The sequence below is a fragment of the Natator depressus genome, chromosome 18, assembly GCF_965152275.1.
Source record: "Natator depressus isolate rNatDep1 chromosome 18, rNatDep2.hap1, whole genome shotgun sequence".
Classification (NCBI taxonomy): domain Eukaryota; kingdom Metazoa; phylum Chordata; order Testudines; family Cheloniidae; genus Natator; species Natator depressus.
In genome coordinates, this window is record NC_134251.1 from 302358 (window position 1) to 317224 (window position 14867).

Genomic DNA, 14867 nt, shown 5'->3' on the forward strand with positions numbered 1-14867 from the left:
TTGATTCATTCCTTTTAGGAACAAGTTAAAGCATGGCCAAAATTAGTCTATGAACCACCAAAAGGTCTGAAATTTGTAGGACCATTGACTCTGCTTGACATGTTTCTATTAAAAGACATCTTAGAAATTGCAGGTTTACTTTAAAATCTGTTTACCTGATAAGTAGGTGGTCTACCATAAATAGATAGGTTTCAGAGTAGCAGCTGTTAGTCTGTATTCGCAAAAAGAAAAGGAGGACTTGTGGCACCTTAGAGACTAACAAATTTATTTGAGCATAAACTTTCGTGAGCTACAGCTGGTGCCACAAGTACTCCTTTTCTTTTTTCATAAATAGATAGTAGACTACCAGAGGCTTTTTATTTTTTTTTTGGTAGCCATGCTATGAATTATCATGCTATCAACAGATGTGATTCTTTCTGCAAGTTAATATAAGAAAAGCTACTCTGATCTTCAACAGAATGGAATGCTGCAGAAGCAGCAGCAGTGTAACTGGACTGCAATAGTTCCTCCTCGCCTATATTTCACTCCCCAGCTTTGTGTCTGTGTTCCCTACCTATTTTACTTAACACTTTATATTTATTAAGCTCTTAAGGAAATTGTTTCATTTATTCAGAGGAAACCGCATCTGGAAAATAAAATACTTGAAAGTTAGTACTAACACCGAGTAAAGAACATAGCTTCAGAGTCTTTGCTAAACAGGGAGACTATACAGCAGTTCAGGCTATACAAAATAAATACTATCATTAATAAAAGAAAACAGGTACAGCATCTATAACACTACATACCAGGAAAAGTATTGTCTTCTTGGAACCCACACTCTAACCATTTGACAACAGAATAACATTCCAGATCTTGATTAGGGCTAGATAACTAGGATTGGTCAGATTATTAACATACATTATTTATTTTTTTATTCAGCATAGACTTGTAAAGGATCACCTTCTCCAACTGGGACCAATTTAGAAATGGAAGGTTTTGAATGTCTAGATGTAAATCAGAGGCCAGTAGGTTAGATTAGATCATATGCAACCCTCTGGCATTAAAATCTATGCAATTGTATAACTGGGTATTTTTTTTAAAATTATACAACTGGGTTTGGTATTCAGTAGTTAAATCTGACAGTGTAATCTTTTAAACCCATTTTAAATTAATATCTGTTGTTTTATATTACAGCAGAGCTACTATTCTAATTAAAAGATCTCATGGTTCTGTTTTGTGTGTCAAATATTCTCGTGTCTCCTCTAATTAAAGTTTCTAAAACTAAGAGGACTTCTCTGATCAATTTCAAAAGCCAGGCGTGCGGCAGCTACCTCACACAGCCACTTGCACTTGTGCTGAAGTCATCTACACACAGACATATAAATTGACGCAGCCAGGAATTTTCTTCTCCTCTCACCCGCTTCCTCTCCAGTCCTCTCTTCTCTTTCAACACCAGAAAGGAAAAATGACACTTTCAATACTGTCTCCTCCTAGAAGGGCTCTCTAGGCTTGTAGATTAGCAAAATCCCAACACTGCTAAATACTGTAAAACACAACATCTCCCCAGTGTGAGTACACTGCTTTCAGTCCATAAGCACCCTTCTTTTCTTAGGGCCTATGCAGCATTCCTTACTCATCCTGAAGGAAGGGGGAAAGAGAGAAAAGCAAAGCATGCATGCATTCAGGCAGGCTGGAAGGCCGGATTTACCTGGTTTATACTGGTATACTAGCCCTTCACCAGAGCTCTCTGTGGAGCCTGAATTAGCATCAGCTCCTTCACTCTCTGAAACACACTCAGCTCCGTTACGTATAGGCTCTGCTTCCTGCTCTCCATTTTCTTCCACAACTTTTGCTTTTTTAAGTTCAGAGGTATCTCTTTCCAGGTGGAACACATGTCTCATTTTATCCTGTTCAGATTCAGGTACTTTGTCACCCGAAAGTTCCTCTTCTACTTTACGCTGAAGCAGAAGCAAGAGAGAGATTCTGATTAAAAACAACACCCTTTCCAAGACACTCCGTATGTGAAGCGGCTACATACTCTTCACTACAGCACATTTGCACAACACTATAATGTATATGTATCTTAAACTGTGACATGTACAACTATAATGAAACAGAGTAAATAAGATCATTTACTCAAAACACAGTATCTCATTTTCTGAAGTAACCCACTGTCAATTAACAGTGTAACTGGAATGGCTTAATATTACCTATAAAGTCTACATGTACTGTTGAGTTAGAATGGAAGGAACAGTTAAGCCCTGTAATACGATGATCAGGAGTAACAGATAGCAATCCAAACCCATGCAATCTCTCACTCCCTCATCTGATGGGAAAACAGCAGCTCCACTAAAAGCAGTGCAGAACCCTGTTCATAGGGGTTGTTTCTCTAAATGAAAAATACCCGCTGCAAATTGGAGCAGTTTCCAATAAATAATGCTAATGTAACACACAAATGCAATTTCATCTGGCTGCTATTTTTCAGGAAACCCCATATTTTGTATGGTTTCAGAGTAGCAGCCGTGTTAGTCTGTATTTGCATATTTTGTATGTTATCCCTGACTATTAAATTTTAAAATGCTCCAAGGGGACAGCCTTATTCTGATGACATTCAGTGAAGTGCTAGGAACACAATTTTCCTGGGAGAAGTCCAGATTCAAACCACATTCATCCATTAAAAGAATGGTGTAATTTATTTATGATGCTCAAAAGAAGAATTTGATCACTTTGCTATCTAAAACATAGCATTCAAAAATGCTTTCTGCACTGTTCTAAGTAAAGAATTTGTAAATTTACTTCATTTTTCTTTAACTAAATTTGGCATAATGGCCTTGGAGACTGAGTCCTCAACTGAATGATGAAAAAACACACAGCAACTGCAAGCTTTCCTGGCGTTGCCCCCTGCCAGTGTACTTCACACCCTGGCTTGGAAAAGGGCATGATGATGCACACTACGTGGCTTACCCCCTTATATTTTGGGAAGCTAATATGAGGGGGCAAAGAGTCCAGAAGAGCTGGCTGTATTTTAAAGAAGCCTTATTGAGGGCGCAGGAACAAACCATCCCGAAGTGCAGAAAGAATAGCAAATATGGCAGGCGACCAGCTTGGTTTAACAGTGAAATCTTCGGTGAGCTTAAACTCAAAAAGGAAGCTGACAAGAAGTGGAAATTTGGACAGATGATTAGGGAGGAGTATAAAAATATTGCTAGAGCATGCAGGGGTGTAATCAGGAAGGCCAAGGCACAATTGGAGGTGCAGCTAGCAAGGGATGTGAAGGGTAACAAGAAGGTGGTTCTGCACTTAGGAAGGTATGTTAACAAGAAGGTGGCCAGGGAAAGTGTGGGGGAGGCAACATAGTGACAGATGATGTGGAAAAAGCTGAAGTATTCAGTGCTTTTTTTGCCTCGGTCTTCACAGACAAGGGAGCTCCCAGACTGCTGCACTGGGCAACACAGTATGGGGAGGAAGTGAGCAGCCCTCAGTGGTGAAAGAACAGGCTAAGGACAGGATTTAAAAGAGAACTGGATAAATTCATGGAGGTTAAGTCCATTAATGGCTATTAGCCAGGATGGGTAAGGAATGGTGTCCCTAGCCTCTGTTTGTCAGAGGGTGGAGATGGATGGCAGAAGAGAGATCACTAGATCATTACCTGTTAGGTTCACTCCCTCTGGGGCTCCTGGCATTGACCACTGTCAGTAGACAGGATACTGGGCTGGATGGACCTTCGGTCTGACCCAGTATGGCCATTCTTATATTCTTAAGGACTATTTAGAAAAGCTGGACATGCACAAGTCCATGGGTCCAGAACTAATGCATCCAAGGGTGCTGAGGGAGTTGGCCAATGTGATTGCAGAGCCATTGGCCATTATCTTTGAAAATTTGTGGCGATCGGGGGAGGTCCTGGACGATTGGAAAAAGACAAATATAGTGCCCATATTTAAAAAAGGGAAAAAAGAGAACCCGGGGAACTACAGCCTTACTTCAGTCCCCGGCAAAATCATGGAGCAGGTCCTCAAGGAATCCATTTTGAAGCACTTGGAGGAGAGGAAAGTGATCAGGAACAGTCAACATGGATTCACCAAGGGCAAGTCATTCCTGACCTACCTGATTGCCTTCTACGATAGATAACTGGCTCTGTGGATATGAGGTGGATGTGATATATCTTGACTTTAGCAAAGCTTTTGATACCATCTCCCACAGTATTCTTGCCAGCAAGTTAAAAAAGTATGGATTGGATGAATGGAATATAAGGTGAATAGAAAGCTGGCTAGATTGTCGGGCTCAATGGGTAAACAACGGGTCTGCTGGGTGTCTAGTTGGCAGCTGGTATCAAGCGGAGTGCCACAGGGTCAGTCCTGGGGCCAGTTTTGTTCAACATCTTTATCAGTGATCTGGATGATGGGATTAACTGCACCCTCAGCAAGTCCACAGATGACACTAAGCTAGGGGGAGAGGTAGATACGCTGGAGGGTAGGAATAGGGTCCAGAGTGACCTAGACAAATTGGAGGATTGGGCCAAAAGAAACCTGATGAGGTTCAATAAGGATAAATGCAGGGTCCTGCACTTAGGACGGAAGAACCCAATGCACAGCTACAGACTAGGGACCGAATGGCTAGGCAGCAGTTCTGCAGAAAAGGACCTAGGGGTTACAGTGGACGAGAAGCTGGATATGAGTCAGCAGTGTGCCCTTGTTGCCAAGAAGGCCAATGGCATATTGGGTTGTATTAGTAGGAGCATTGCCAGCAGATCGAGGGAAGTGATTATTCCCCTCTATTCGGCACTGGTGAGGCCACACCTGGAGTATTGAGTCCAGTTTTGCCCCCCCCCCCCCACTACAGAAGGCATGTGGACAAATTGGATAGAGTCCAGTGGAGGGAAACGAAAACGATTAGGGGGCTAGGGCACATGACTTACGAGGAGAGGATGAGGGAACTGGGGCTATTTAGTCTGCAGAAGAGAAGAATGAGGGGGGATTTGATAGCAGCCTTCAATTACCTGAAGGGGGGGTTCCAAAGAGGATGGAGCTCAGCTGTTCTCAGTGGTGGCAGATGACAGAACAAGAAGCAATGGTCTCAAGTTCCAATGGGGAAAGTCTAGGTTGGATATTAGGAAACGCTATTTCACTAGGAGGGTGGTGAAGCACTGGAATGGGTTACCTAGGGAGGTGGTGGAATCTCCATCCTTAGAGGTTTTTAAGGCCCGCTTGACAAAGCTTTGACTGGGATGATTTAGTTGGAGTTGGTCCTGCTCTGAGCAGGGGATTGGACTATATGACCTCCTGAGGTCTCTTCCAACCCTGGTATTATAGATTCTATGACTTCAATTTCAACGGTCCATTTAATAATTAGCCTTTCTGTTGAATTTGCCAACTAGGGGGCACACTGTGATGATAGGATATTTAATGTGAATGTGTGATGTGGGCGCCTGTCCACTAAGAACTGGATATTCACATAATTAGACTGTATGCCATTACTGCATAGTAAAAACAGGCACCTGCTGACACCAAGGATGAGGCTCCTAGTACATCCACCTGTCAATCCTCATTGACAGGATGTACTAGGAGCAAAGACTCATGATTAATTCTGCAGATACAAGCAAATTGGTGCAACATACTTCTACAGTGGAAGGATGACAGAGCTGCAGTAAACTGATCTGAGTGATCAGAGAAAGCTGTGGAACGTACAGCCTGCCCACATGCAGGGTGCTCTCAGAAGAGACAATGAATAATGCTTCCATTTACCCAGTTTGGCTAAGGGCAGGCAGTTTTTCTAGTTGTGCTGATAAAGGACAGTTTTAATCAATCTGATTATAGAGTCTATTGCTAATTCCCCCCTTTTCATGACTCTTCTAATTCTAGATTTCCCCAGATAATTTAAAATACATTTTGACAGTAACCCCATAAGAATGTAAACATAATACCGCTGGGCTCCCAGGTAGCTTTCTCAAAAAAGTCATGCCAGGGCTGTCATTCATGCTGGACACCAGGGTTGTATGTGCAGAACAGTCCAAATCAAGCCATTTACAAACATGCCTTATGAGCAAAAGTTTTAGTTTAACTTTCAAGTTACCTTTGCATTCTTCATAGTGTACCAGACCATGAACAATTCCACCACTCAGAACGTTTAGAATTATTTACCATAGCATTTGACAAACTATAACTATAGTGGGTCAGTGCATATGTAGAAGAACTGAAACAAATTTTCAAAATATATTTTTAAAACTATGAATGAGATATGTGGATTACTGTTGATAAATATAGTTATGAATGCAATACTTATGTGTGGGAAGAGGATAAATAAAATGTAACTATACTGACATTAGAACAGACCCCTGCCACTTGTCTCTCATTCCCTGGAAAAGCAAGTGCTGGGAATGCTGCAGTAGCGCTCTTGCCACTCTGCAGAGTCCATCACCCAGGCTGGAAAGTTTGATTGATAAGAAGGGTAGTAACCAAGATATGGACCTTTGGGGTAGTTAAAAGCTCGGTTAGGACAACTGGGGAAGAAAATAAGATATCACTGGCTGAAAAAGTAGTGAAAACTGAGAAGGTTTTCTATCTTCAATATCTATGTATGAACTTCTCCCCACCCTTCTCCTCAACTTAGTACCACAACATGTAAAAATGTAGTTACTGCTAAAGGAGTGACAGCACAGAGCTGATAGCACATAGAGAAGCACGTAATGAATTGCAGAAACTAGTTTAACCAGCAATGTGAGGAGAGAAAACCCACCAAGACAAACCGAATGAAATTAATGCACTCATATTAGTTTTTTGTTTGTCTCTGTACAAAGAGTAGAACTCTCTCAGACTTCCAACAGTTTCTGCACATTTAAACATGGCCTACATGGGAAGAGGACTCCAAAATGAGACTTTCTAGTGGCAATAGCTGCAATTCCCTTTAGTCTGCTACACATTACAGAAGTAACCCCATTAAGAGTCCCAGTGTTCTGACCCTGTGAGACCCACTGCCAAAATTCTGTCCTTGAAGATGTACTGCAATAATCCCATTGAAGTCAACAGGAACTGTGCAAGTTCATCCAAGGGTTATCTTCTGTCCCTTAATACAGATGGTGGCCCACATCAGACTACCAGAAAGAAGGACCTCACACCAGTGCAAACTTGAGAGAACAGGTAGAGGGAATCTCTGATTTGCTGAAAATTTTCTCTATTCATGTAGCTATTGTTGATATGCAGGTTTGCATGAAAACTTCAACTCTTTCACTTCTCGGCTTCTCCTCCAGCTTGATTCTGCCATGAAGACATAGTTCTTTGTTCATGACATCACAAATACAGCATTGTGAAGGGGAAAGGCATGCTATGCCACTCAACACCAACATCTGAGGCTATTTATTGAGCAGCTCTAATGGGCTCCAAAGCGAGACCTGTCCAATCCTTCACTTGAACTACAGTAGTTACGACGAGTGACCCTGAGCGTGGGGAGGATATAAATTAGACAAAATGAATGCATATTTAGGTATCCAAAAGATCTGCAGACTACAGATATCTGTTTAAAGTATAATGGAGTGTATCTGACAGTTTGCCCCCACAATCAAGTCCATTTACACCTTCTAAGCTAAATGAGTGGTAGTGTGTGACCCAAGCTAGCCTTACAAGAGGGTTACACATTATCTTGAAAGTAAGATATAGGAAGATTACACTGCCCCTTACCTCTGTTTCCGCCTCTAACACCTCCTCAGTGGCTTGGGTCCGATCTTTTGGTTTCTTCCACATCTTTGGTGCAGCTACAGCTGTTTGGGCTGCAATACAAGTTTACGCCCATTACTTGCCAACACCAAATCATGGTTAGACTGGTCTGGTCCTGGGTACTATCTTCACTCTCACTTGAGCTTTGTTTTCAACCACATAGAAAAATAAAAATAGCCAAACCATTCTCTAGAACTAAGATCCAAATGATCAGTTTTTACCAAAAAGCAGTGACAGCTAAATGGCCAGAGCAATGTTAGAAGAAGACAGAATTTGTTTTACAAGCTATTTTTTCATACTCTAAGACGGGGTGGGCAAACTATAGCCCACGGGCCACATTCGGCCAGCCAGCCAATTTAATTCAGCCCTCGAGCTCCCACTGGGAGCAGGGTCTGGGGGCTTGCCCCACTCCCATGTTCCATCTGGGGAGCGGGGTTGGGGGCTGCTCCGCGTGCGCCATGGCTTCTGGAAACAGTGGCATGTCCCCCTCCGGCTCCTACATTTAGGGGCAGCCAGAGGGCTCCAAGCACTGCCTCGTCCGCAGGTGTCACCTCCACAGCTCCCTTTGGCTGCAGTTCCTGGCCAATGGGAGCTGCGGGGTGGCGCTGCCTGGCTGTGCCTCCGCATAGGAGCCGGAGGGGGGACATGCTGCTGCTTCTAAAGTGTCGCCCGGAACCTGCATCCCTGATCCCCTCCCGTGTCCCAACCTCCTGCCCCAGCCCTGATCCCCCTCACACCCTCCGTCCCAGCCCAGAGCACCCTCCTGCACCCCCAAACCCCTCATCCCCAGCCCCACCCCAGAGCCTGCACCCCCAGCCAGAGCCCTCACCCCCCCCATTCCCCTGCCCTGGTCCCCCTCCCGCCCTCTGAACCCCTTGGCCCAGCCTGGAGCACCCTCTTACACCTCAAACCCCTCATCCCCAGCCCCAGCCCAGAGCCCGCACCCCCAGCCAGAGCCCACACCCCCTCCTACACCCCAACCCCAATTTTGTGAGCATTCATGGCCCCGCCATACAATTTCCATACCCAGATATGGCCCTTGGGCCAAAAATTACTTTACAGAGCAAGGAGTTAACAACTGGCAATACAATAATAATGTAGGAAAATACACAGCAATACTTCATACCTTATAATTGTTTGAAAGAGCACTACTATTGACCAGGATACTGGGTTATGCTCGATAGTTTTTTCAAGAGTGTCCTAAAATTTTTAATTTCTACTTCAACAGCAACCAGAAACAAAACAGAAGGAATCATGTTTTAATGTGTCATCCAAAAGGATGGCACTCTAGATGTGCAACACGTCACTGGCAACCTGCTTATCTTTAATTGTGTTTTTAATGAATTTCAAAAGCCAATTAATAATTCTACTGTTTATCACCACCAGCTGGTTGAATGTATAACATAAAATATTTACAGCCATCAATGATCTATCTGATCACTATTTTTTTTTCCTCAAAAGTGAAAGACCACAAGGAATATTAATACTCAAGACAGACAAACTATATTCATCCAAAATCTCTGTGATCTGTAGTATCAGCTCTACCAGGCCTGGGAAACACACACATGCTTAACTAGAAGCATGAAAAGAAACCCAGTGAAATGAATGGGACTGCTCACATGCTTAAAATTAAGCATGTACAAAAGCGTTTGCAGGATCAGGGCCTCAATTACTAACTTTTCTCTATAACATCTGTAGAACAACATGGCATGTACATACTTCAATATAAAACAATAAAATGGAATTAAGAGGCTTTACACACAGATGACTGAAGGGAGAGTGACTAAAGACAATGCACTGATACACATTAAGTATGGAACCGTAACTAGATCCTAAGTTGTTGAAATTTGCTCCTCAGGGCAAAAAGGAAATTGGGTTCATTAAGTTTCCAGTGCCCAAAAAGATGCCTTGGTGGTTCCGTGGCTTGTTAACAGAGGTTAGTTTGACTGTGGATTTTCGGAGATATAACTGGAATCAGCAGAAATCATTACAGCAAACATGCCAGTTGGAACATGGTGTGTGACAAAATATACTGCTACGAATACTGACACAGTCTCTCTCTCTATGGAAGATAACAAAGATGGCCTAACAATATATACTAGGCTAATTAAAGTGGAATTAATAATATGAACACAAAAGTAAGCTCTTGATAAACAAAATATCCCAACTTCGTCTGGTTCTTTTATATAATACATGACAATACTGACAGCAATTTCATCTTAAATACCAGTCATAACTTGGTTGAAAAACATTACTGTGCACATCAGCTGTAACTAGCCCAAACTTCTGAACAACAACTTTATACAACTACTGAACTTAATACAGTACTTTTCATCTGTAGATCTAAAAACGCATTAAAAGAAGGGCAAATATCTACTTTACAGATGAAGAAACTGAAGTACAGAAAGAAAAATTTGTGACAATTTTTGTGGGAATTTCCTATAATATTTTTATGACTCCTATATGTGCCGTTTCCCTTTGCATCGCTACCTCGTGGGTGTGAAAGGGCCAAAGCTGCTCCTGGAGCAGCACAGGAGACATGAAGTCTGTGTATCACTGTCTGGGGTGGAATGAAGGATCATTAAAAAAATGATTGAACCTGATCCATGCCAACAAAGAATCCGGAAAGACAATGAGAACTGACACCTAACAGCAGGAAACCTCGGCAGGAGGGATACATGAACTCAGCTGGAAAACAAAGGAGAAAGGCATCAGGTGGCTGGAGTAAAGGCTGCCCTTTGGGGAGAAACAGGCTCTCACTTGGGACTAAGGACAAGGGAGAGAGACAGAGACAGAAATGGAATGCCTATCTATGCTAACCTAAGGACTTGCAGGTTTTGTAGCCAGGTCATAATAAATTGTTACCTTGCTTTGAAAAGGCTGCCTGCTCTTGCTGCAAATATTCACTGAAAGAATTGCACCCTAAAGCAGAACAGTACAAGCCTCCCACAGGGTCTGTCTCAGCTGAATTCACTGCAGAGAGCTATGGAGAGAGACAGAGATTGCTGGGACCTGAAGGCCCAGTCTTGGAATCTCAAGAGGCCACAGGTCTGTCCCTGTGGAACTATGTGAGTCCTTGGAGTCCAGCATACTAACGGGGTCATTCCCAATGGACTAGCCACACGCTGGGACATACATCATATCCTGAAGCTCTATGATGAAAGTGACCTGTCTAAGGCCATCCAGCAGGTCTATGGAAGAGCTGGACAAATAACCAATCTTTTGACTCCCAATCCAGTGCCATATCCACTGGACCATGCTTGTTAAGAAAATTTAAATTTAAATGTACTGAAGAACCTTGCTAATTATCAGTAATAGCTGGGAAGACTCATTATAAATGATTGAATATTGGAAAGACAAGATGGGTGGGTTGGTCTTTTTTTGGACCACCTTCTGTTGGTGAGAGAGACACAGAGCTCTTCTTCAGGTCATAAACTCATAGTGATAGGAGTGCTGTCTCTATTAAAAGTTTGCTAACGTGGGAAGAAACTGTCAGATTTCTGTGCAGATTATAGGGTCTGTGGTTTAGCAAAGTGTGGATATAAGTGAGAATCCACTGTCAGTGACAGAATGCAAATAGTTTGAGCCCTACATTTCACCACCTATTGTGCTATAGTTTAGCAAAGAATGTCCTCTGGGGTTTAGAAGTCAATTAATTTTTTTTTTTAAAGAATTCCATGGAAATCAACAAAGTAAAGCTGCACAAGAGTGCTTCCACCTTGTGTCTCTGCAGAAGCAGTAATGAGCAGAAATCAAGACAAACATTTTCAGGCTTTCAAAGTGGTGCAGCTATACAAAAGGTATTTAATAATATCCCCCTAAAACTGCTGGCCATTTGCAGATGAGAAATACTGCCATGAAGAGAAGCTGTCACTGAAAACTTTGTCTTTTCAGATGAAAAGGATACATTTTCTTAAAAGGAATCACTACGGCTTCTTGGGCTCCTTCCTCCCCCTGCCAGCTCAGGCCACCCCTTCGTGACACTCAAAACATCCATACAGGCAACAATGAAGACCAATTAAAACCCAAGGAAATATAATCAACTTGATGTGTTTGAGGTACTTATTTTCTTTCCATCACCTTTTCTCCATTACACATGGAGCGTGCTAAACAGTCATCGCCAACATAATTTCATCTTCAAGAATATATTTTTTCACATCTTGGACTCAAGGAATACAAGTAATACAAAAAGGACTCAGTCCTGCAAAGTGCTGAGCATTGACCTCATTGTGAACTGTGGGTACTCAACACTTTTCGCAAGTGCTCAACACCTGCCAGAACTGAGACATAAGTCACTCCTAATCTATCACTGAACCTCTCTCTATGGGTTTTTTTAAATTTCGTACATCCATTTTCGTCCCATTCAACTGCAAGGACCATTGTAATACATTAGCACATTTAGAAGGTATCTACAACTAACATCAGAAGGATGGCAGGAAACAGATTAACTGTAATATTGTGTATTTTAGAAAACACATCTCCATAAGTATTTTACACACACATAGCTTGTTGATAATTGCTCTGGAATGGCTTACTGTTACGACATTGCTCCATGAAACAGAAGTAAATGTCTGACAATGCACAAAGTGGTACAACATATTTATTTAAAGCTTGATGCATCAGCCTTGTATTGCAATCCTACAAATGTCATTATCATTTTAAATATATGAATTGAGAGAGGACAAATGATTGTGTGGTGTTTTATCAAGGTTTTATTGGCATGAAGATGGTGGTGAGGCCACTAATGAATTATGCAGGTCATCCCAAGAAGTGCCAATAAAATCTTTACAATCACTCTACTACATGTTTCATATTTGCTGCACGGTTTATAGAGAAACTATTTAAAAATACTTCAGAGCCTTACAATGAGACGCATTGTTACAATATTTCATTTCTGCCTGTAAAATCAAATCCCACTGGAATGCAAAGGGAGCTGCACCTAAATCCTTTAAGATCCTTTGACAAATCCAGCCTGAGTCCAACTGGTCACAACACGGAGGGAGAAGACAATGGTAACAAACAACTTACAGAGCATTACAACATTACTTTTATTTATTTTACATACACATGACAACTTTACAATTTTAAGGTCTGATATCATGTGACCTTCCTTGACTAGAAGTGTATGCTGCATGGGTCCTAAGGGAAACCTGGGAATTTCTCCTTAAACTTGCCACTGGCGCAGCACTGAATCCTTCACCTCACAGAGCAGTGAAATTTTGGACAGTAGAGAGAGTACATAAGAACGGCCATATTGCATCAGACCAATGGTCCATCAAGCCCAGTATTCTCTCTTCCAATAGTGGCCAATGCCAGGTGCTTCAGAGGGAATAAACAGAACAGGTAATCATCAAGTGATCCAAGCCCTGTCGCCCATTCCCAGCTCCTGGCAAACAGAGGCTAGGGACACTACAGAGCATGGTTTGCATCCCTGTCCATCCTGGCTAATAGCCACTGATGGATCCATCCTCCAGGAACTTATCTAATTCTTACCCTGGTATAGTCTTGGCCTCACAACATCCTCTGGCAAAGAGTTCCACAGACTGACTGTGCATCGTGTGAAGAAATACTTGCTTTTGTTTGTTTGAAACCTGTTGCCTATTAATTTCATTTGGTGACTCCTAGTTCTACTGTTATGAGAAGGAGAAAATAACACTTCCTTGTTTACTTTCTCCACAGCAGTCATGATTTTATAGACCTCAATCATATTCCCCCTTAGTCATCTCTTTTCCAAGCTGAAAAGTCCCAGTCTTATTAATCTCTCCTCACACAGAAGCTGTTCTATACCCCTAATGTTTTTCTTGCCCTTTTCTGTACCTTTTCCAATTAAAATATATATTTTTTGAGATGGTGCGGCCACATCTGCACGCAATATTCAAGAAAATACTCCATGTCTAGTTGGCAGCCGGTATCAAGTGGAGTGCCCCAAGGGTCGGTCCTGGGGCCGGTTTTGTTCAATATCTTCATTAATGATCTGGAGGATAGTGTGGACTGCCCCCTCAGCAAGTTTGCAGATGACACTAAACTGGGAGGTAGATACGCTGGAGGGTAGGGATAGGATACAGAGGGACCTAGACAAATTGGAGGATTGGGCCAAAAGAAATCTGATGAGGTTCAACAAGGACAAGTGCAGAGTCCTGCACTTAGGACGGAAGAATCCCATACACTGAGACGGACTGAATGGCTAGGCACCAGTTCTGCAGAAAAGGACCTAGGTGTTACAGTGGACAAGAAGCTGGATATGAGTAAGCAGTGTCCCCTTGTTGCCAAGAAGGCTAATGGCATTTTGGGATGTATAAGTAGGGGCACTGCCAGCATATCGAGGGTTGTGATCATTCCCCTCTATTTGGCATTGGTGAGGCCTCATCTGGAGTACTGTGTCTAGTTTTGGGTCCCACACTACAAAAAGGATGTGGAAAAATTGGAAAGAGTCCAGCGGAGGGCAACAAAAAGGATTAGGGGGCTGGAGCACATGACTTATGAGGAGAGGCTGAGGGAACTGGCATTGTTTATTCTGCAGAAGAGAAGAATGAGGGGGGATTTGATAGCTGTTTTCAACTACCTGAAAGGGGGTTCCAAAGAGGATGGATCTAGATTGTTCTCAGTGGTAGCTGATGACAGAACAAGGAGTAATGGTCTCAAGTTGCAGTGGGGGAGGTTTAAGTTGGATGTTAGGAAAAACTTTTTCACTAAGAGGGTGGTGAAGCACTGGAATGGGTTACCTAGGGAGGTGGTGGAATCTCTTTCCTTAGAGGTTTTCAAGGTCAGGCTTGACAAAGCCCTGGCTGGGATGATTTAGTTGGGGATTGGTCCTGCTTTGAGCAGGGGGTTGGACTAGAACCTCCTGTCCCTTCCAACCCTGAGATTCTATGATTCTATGCTTCTAAAATATAATATTGCTTCTATACAAGTCCATGGCATACCATGCACTTATACAGAAGCAATATTATACTTTCTGTCTTATTATCTATCCCTTTCCTAATGATCCCCAACATTTAGTTAGCTTTTTTGACCGTTTCTGCACACTGAGTGGCTGTTTCCAGAGAACTATCCACAATGAGTCCAAGATCTCTTTCTTGAGCGATAACAGCCAATTTAGACCCCATCATTTTATATATATACTTGGGATTATGTTTTCCAATGTGCATTACTTTGCATTTGTCAATACTGAAATTCATCTGC

At 42.4% G+C, this 14867-nt stretch overlaps 1 protein-coding gene across 21 annotated transcripts in view; it reads right to left on the bottom strand.

The window, feature by feature from the left end:
* LOC142000734 (eukaryotic translation initiation factor 4 gamma 3-like) overlaps positions 1-14867 on the bottom strand; it is a 235551-nt gene that overhangs the window by 124715 nt on the left and 95969 nt on the right. For all 21 annotated transcript variants that reach the window (XM_074975238.1, XM_074975227.1, XM_074975226.1 and 18 more), the window contains 2 exons: positions 7650-7738; positions 1688-1937 (listed from right to left, as the gene is read on the bottom strand). In XM_074975238.1, the coding sequence (XP_074831339.1) occupies positions 1688-1937; positions 7650-7738 (339 nt within the window). The remainder of the gene's footprint in view (positions 1-1687; positions 1938-7649; positions 7739-14867) is intronic.